General features: G+C 40.4%; 1 protein-coding gene across 1 annotated transcript; it reads right to left on the bottom strand.

Annotated features, from left to right (window-relative positions):
* Positions 1-235: 235 nt before the first annotated feature.
* aqp8b (aquaporin 8b) lies at positions 236-3,951 on the bottom strand. The gene is made up of 5 exons (XM_034143235.1): positions 3,545-3,951; positions 2,992-3,118; positions 2,689-2,903; positions 1,515-1,649; positions 236-1,400 (listed from the first exon to the last, which is right to left on the bottom strand). Exons 1-5 carry the CDS (start codon positions 3,802-3,804, stop codon positions 1,358-1,360), a joined length of 780 nt encoding a protein of 259 aa, XP_033999126.1. The 5' UTR covers positions 3,805-3,951; the 3' UTR covers positions 236-1,357.
* Positions 3,952-6,310: the final 2,359 nt, after the last annotated feature.

Genomic DNA, 6,310 nt, shown 5'->3' on the forward strand with positions numbered 1-6,310 from the left:
CTCATGAATCCAAGAAGCCAGAGGAGGCGTGATCATTGCTCTTTATCTCACTCCGGCCACATTTTCTCTGTGTATTACTGCTTTATATCCATGTTATCTTTTATATTTATCTCTATTGCTCCTCTTTTAATGCATTTTATGTCTTTCAGTTTTAGGAAAAAACAGATTATAGACAACCATAAAATATATTTGAGGAATCTCAGCCATTGAACACAAACTTTTGGGACTGTTTTTAGGCATTTAATAGTTTTATTATGGACAAATTATTATTTAGACACTGCTATTTCTGGACCAAAACGTTTTAGATTGGACACATGAGAGTGTACACTGAAGTTTTAAGCATAAAAGACAAGGGTTGCAAAAAAATCTTATTTTCAAAGGTGTCAGACAAAAATCAAGTTTTCCTTAAACCTTTCTTAATCTGCAAAAGCTCAGTTTGAAGTCTCCTCCCTCACTATTGACCCAGGGGGCCAGCATGTCAAATTTCCAAGCAAAAGTATAGCCTCTCTGCAGGCTTTTGAGACCGCACAATTCTCATCTCTGGGAATTCCAGCTGGCTCTCATGGGGAAGGAGCCCAGGAGGGCCCGGGCCGGGAGCCGCTGCATGGAGCGCCGGCAGGAGTCCATCCAGACTCGGGGGGGTAATTGGTTTATCCCACCGCCTGGCCTGCTTTCCCATGTGGGCCACTGCTGTGGGGAGGCCCAGGGGTACAATATGGGAACAGCATGATACCCTCCAGTGCCGAACAGGCATTCACGGCTCCGGCTGTGGAGAACAGGGACAGGGTCCGCAGGACACAAAGCTGAGCAGAGATGTCTCCTGGCTTTCAAAAGGTTGCCATTTGGTCTCCTTTAGACGGTAGGCGCCATTTGTGTTTGGAAATTTGAAGTAATTTAATTTTAGCTCAAGGCTTTTTTTTGTAAATGTGCTTCTCAATTCAAAAGTTAATTAGTTTGAGAGTTTATCTAAAGCTCTATAATATTGTTGTGACTCATGCACCTGCTGGAAAACTCAATTTTCCTAATGTCCTTGTGTTCTTAAATAATACACAGAATCAAGGAACTACAAAAACAAAACCAGAATGTGTTTTTCTAAACTAGAGACTCAGTTTACTAATCATCTACAACTTGGTTTGATATTAAATTGACCTTTAAGCTAAGCATAATATTATATTCTGTACACACTTTTTAAAAACAAACTCCAGCACTCATAGATCATTTAAGAAGTACCTTAAATTATATGAAAAAGTCTAATTTTATTGTAAAGCAAAGCATATCAAGCATATCAGTGGCACATAAAAAAGGGTTATCTTGTGACTTTAGATGATAAAGCCACCTATTGATTTACCGACAAGTCTCATTTCAGAATGAGTCGAATCTTCCTGTCGCCAAGTAGCAGTCTGCAAAAAACAGGATACATAGTTTGTAATCTGTTCAGTCAGTATTGAATCTTTAATCAAAATACAAAAACCGGGATCATTTAAAGTATAAAGTGTATGTTGTGTTGCACCTACCGAACCAGTACTGCTGCAATCAGGCCTCCAGTGATGGGACCCACCCAGTACACCCAGTGATAAACCCAGTAGTTGTGCACGATGGCCGGACCAAAGGCTCTGGCTGGGTTCAGACATGTGCCAGAAACATCTCCACTGAGAAAAGAAACAGGTATTGGATTTTTCAAATAAGTTCCCCAATATGAAAATAAAGTGTTTATGCTGCATTTGCATCACTACTGGAGCATAAACATGAAACATGAAAATGCAAATAAGATGTGATATTTCTAAATGTCTCACTTTGGCAGACCTGTTGAAAATAATGAATGCATCTTTACATGATATTAAAGGTGGGGTAGGTAAGTTTGAGAAACCGGCTCGAGATCGCTAGAATTTGAAAATACACAACCGGAGAAAATCTGCCACTTCCTTACAGAGCCCCTCCTCCAACACACACGAACGCGCACATGACCAATGAGGGCACGAGATAAGTTTGTGCCCCGATGGAAGGCTGACAGGCAGGTAGGCCATCCAGTTATTTTAGCCAGGCCGGCTAAAATGATTGGTCGTACTTTTTACAGTATTACGGCAGATGACATTTTTTTATGGATTTTTTGTCAAAGCACTTAAGATATTCATTGCTATCGGGATGTTAAGAGCATTCCATGGAATATAACAAAAAGTGTATCTCGAGCCGGTTTCTCAAACTTACCTACCCCACCTTTAAGTCATAAATTAAAGGATTTTACTGCAACATATCATGCTCTGCCATTTTATTGTAGAAAGGAACTTCTTATGTAGCACAATTCTCTTCAATAAGTAATACTTTCGAGGCGGCAGTGGCTCAGTCTATAGGGACTTGGTCTTGGAACCGAAGGGTTGCCGGTTCATGTCCCGATCGGACCAAAACAAAATATGGAGTGAGCTGGTAGCTGGAGAGGTGCCAGTTCACCTCCAAGGCCACTGACGAGGTGCCCTTGAGCAAGGCACCTAACCTCGAAACTGCTCCCTGGTGCTGGGTACCTGGCAGCCTCTCTGCTCTGCCACCTCTCCTATCTGGTTGTGTGTGTGCATGTATATCCTCCCCTGTGTGTGTAATGTGTGTAAACACAACAGAGTGGGGAAAGAAATGTCCCTGTACACTACAGTAAGGGATTAATAAAGTATATATTCTTCTTCTTCTTCTACTACTCACCCAGCCAGAATGTTGATGATAACAGTGCAGCCCACCATAAATGGCACCATGGGGCTTCTGGTGGTGGTGTTGACGGCCCCCAGCAGCACCACCATGGTGACGAGGCAGGTCATAGCAACCTCTCCAAACACAGCGGCTCCGATATCACTGTCCGTCTGCAGCAGAGCAAACGCAGCCCCGCTGGCTTTGGAAAAGTTTTCCCTGGAGGTCATCACCTGTTGGCATCAGTTCAACACAATTAAGATCTTTATTTTGGACATATCAAACAGTCAAAGATGGACGTTTAAATGACATTAGGTTCACCTTTGCCATAGCAGCTCCAAGCACACCTCCAACCAACTGGGATACAAGGTAAGGAGCCACCATGTTCAACTCCATCCCTCCACAGAGATAAATGGCCAGGGTGAATGGTGGGTTGAAATGGGATCCACTAGTAATGCAGGAAAACTTCTTGTGTTTAGTCATGGTGTCTTCAAGCTTTTAAAGTGGTACAAGTGATTTTAAAAATGCAATTAATCTTGCTTGTTGTAGCCTGTGCTTGTTTCATTCTTTTATATACAAATACCGTTGCTCTTTTAATAAAACTGTTGTAATGTGATGAATAGAATCATGTGAAAAAAATATGAAGTTACAAGAGCACAAATGACTAATGTCACCTGGATAAAAAAGACTTACTAAATTGGCACTCAAAGCCACCAGATGAAGTGTTGAAAAATCCTGTTTCTGTAGTTATATTTGTAATGCATCATTGTTCATCCAACATACAGGAGTTAATTCCATGCAATCTAAAGAAAACATTCATTATTCATGCACAATACATTTGCGTAATGTATCTGAAACACCTGATGACCCTCACCTGATTTCAGCCATGCAGGCCACCATGACGGCTACAGCCAGCCCGTGCACCAGAGCCGGCTGAAGCCTCCCTGCAGACTCCACATTCTCTATCACCGACACACACCCGATGAACACAAAGAAAGTAGTTCCCACCAACTCGGCCAGGCAGGGCTGAAATAACCTCTCAAATTTGTTAGGAGGTCTCGCTGGAGGAGGCTTAGTCTCTGAGGACATAAGAGATGTCCCGACTTCACCCATCTCCATCTTCTCTATAGCCATGAGTCTCAGGGAGGTCTGCCTGTATGAGCTGAGGATGTTACACTGAGCGTACTGACCTGAGGTGAGATTACTAATATCGCTTTGCTTGCTAATCACATGGACTTTGGTGCGTGAGGTTAATGTCTAGTTAGAATAGCTCCACTGACCAGACATGAACTCAACAACTCTTTTTTCCGTATTAATCCAGCATCGTCTGGTCATCTCACGCCCTCCCATAACTAGTGCACATGCAAAAAAAACATGTTTTCAGATGCTACTTTTTTATGGCAGGGTCAAAGCCGAACACATTAGTAGTGTCCATGGCAAACCATGCAGAAAACATCTTGTTATAGATTAAGCACAATTTACTGGTTCTTTTTCCAGATACATTAGGGCTTTAGACAAAAACAGATAAAACTGCAAGCCAGATAACTTGATAAATGTTTACCCAAGAGTAAAGTCTGTGACTCATTATTTATATTTGAATAAAGATTTCTTAAAGTCACTTCTTAAGTTAAACTGTATAATGTCAGGCTCCAAAAGATTCCACTTACTAATGAATCATTTCCCATAAAGAGATCACAGATTAAATGAAAGAATGGAGAAGATGGTGCAGAGTTTGCACACAGACTGCTAACACAGCACACATGGCCTAACAGATCAGTGGCAGAAAACACATGAGTGAAAAGTCATTTTCAACTATTTGCTGTTTTTATACTAAATATTGTTTTAATGTAAAGGATGGAGGCCTATACAAATATTTGAAGGTTTGCTTATGGAAATATGTCTGCACATGGGTTGAGATCCACCACTCCTCAAGATCCTTTGGGTTTATATACTATAAACCTACAGAAGCTTGGGAATAGAAACCTTTGTTTATCTCAGAAAAGTTTCCTGCGCACCAACAGATAAAGTAAACAAGGCTCTTAAGATGCAAATGATTGTCATACACCTGACCCGCAAAGCCCTCACAATCTCACACAGCCAAGATAAAGCACTTGAGCCAACTTCCCTCTGGACGCAGGTATAGACGTCCCATGTCCTGTTAGAGCAAACATTGTTTCCCAACAGCCACACATGCTTTGAATAAGTAAACTCCTCTCAATACAAGAAATCTATTCTGAGTGTGCTTGTCTATGTTTTAGGCCTTTTTGTATAAAAAAATGTTTTGCTATGTGTCCTTCTTGAGGACCAAAAAAGTAAATGTTACCTATGAACACATGTCACACACTGCTTAAAAAGACGTGCATGTTTTGGTCGATGCACCATCATCAGAAGATCAGCATCTCCTGTGCAAAAATCATTTGAAAGAGCCTCTTAACGAGAAGCACATTACAATTGAATTTCAACCTTTTTTGGAGTGGCACATCTCATTCTATCATTTGAAAAGCATGGATACAAGAGTGCAAACCCTTTTACAATCATTATCTGCTATCAGTAGCAAGACTTTCAAAGCAGCCCTACTAAGTAAAATGTGAAAGAGAAATGTAATAGCTAAACAATGATTAGATACCAATTTAAACAGGAACAAATCAAGCCTCACATTACTTGACAGATGTTAAACGGTGCCAATAGTTGTTCTTTAACATCAACAGGCCAGGGTTAAAGTTCCTTGACCAAGTTTCAAAATGTTCCTCTTTTCTCACATTTACCTCCATTTATTGGGATCATATGGCTATCACTATTAGTCTCATGACAAACAGTTCATAGGTCCCACGGCATTATGCTGCGCAGACAGGAACGCCTTTACAATGTTGACCCTTGTTATATACCCTCTTTATGGCAGATAAGACAAAGGTTTGCCCTATGTCTTAATAACAAGCATTTGAGCTATTATTGGCTAGAATATCATAAACTCAACCAAACTCAACTCAAAGGTCCATAAATGGTATTCACTATTACTTTTAATGCAGGGAAACTGACTTGAGAAAAAAATCCATATAATCGCTATTGAATTTGGGTTGGTGCAAAAATAGGAGGTGGATATGATAAAACCAATATTATCTGTATGTTTAGATACTACTAGGGATATATATTGAACGTGTTTTATTCTGATAATAATAACCAGTTGAATTATTCTCCAATGATATTATATCAATTATATTTCCAGATAGAGCCTGTCATTACAGAGCAAGAGCCACAGGGGGGCAGCGGAGTGCGTATCATGTGTCTATAAGCAAAGCCTATGAGAGAAACACATTAAACTGCTTACCTTGACGAAGACTGACCCTGGATCAGTGCTATAAATGCCATTAAAAGCCTTTGGTCCGTTTTTGCAACTTATCTTTGTTGGTAAAGTTTAGTCTGTGTAATTCAAGTTTCTCCAATTTCACCCAATAAATTCAGCAGTTTATTTTAAATATCCAGCTATGATACGATTTTCTATAGAAAACCACTTTCTATAGCCAACTAAAACGAAAATGACTTTGTCACGACCATGAGAGACCAATAGCTGAGTCAAGGCTTTTTTTCCCTTTTCTTGTAAAGGTATCACATGTCACCATGGGGCTGTGCAGCTTACAGTAGG

This window comes from Trematomus bernacchii, unplaced genomic scaffold, assembly GCF_902827165.1.
Source record: "Trematomus bernacchii unplaced genomic scaffold, fTreBer1.1, whole genome shotgun sequence".
In the NCBI taxonomy this organism is placed as follows: domain Eukaryota; kingdom Metazoa; phylum Chordata; class Actinopteri; order Perciformes; family Nototheniidae; genus Trematomus; species Trematomus bernacchii.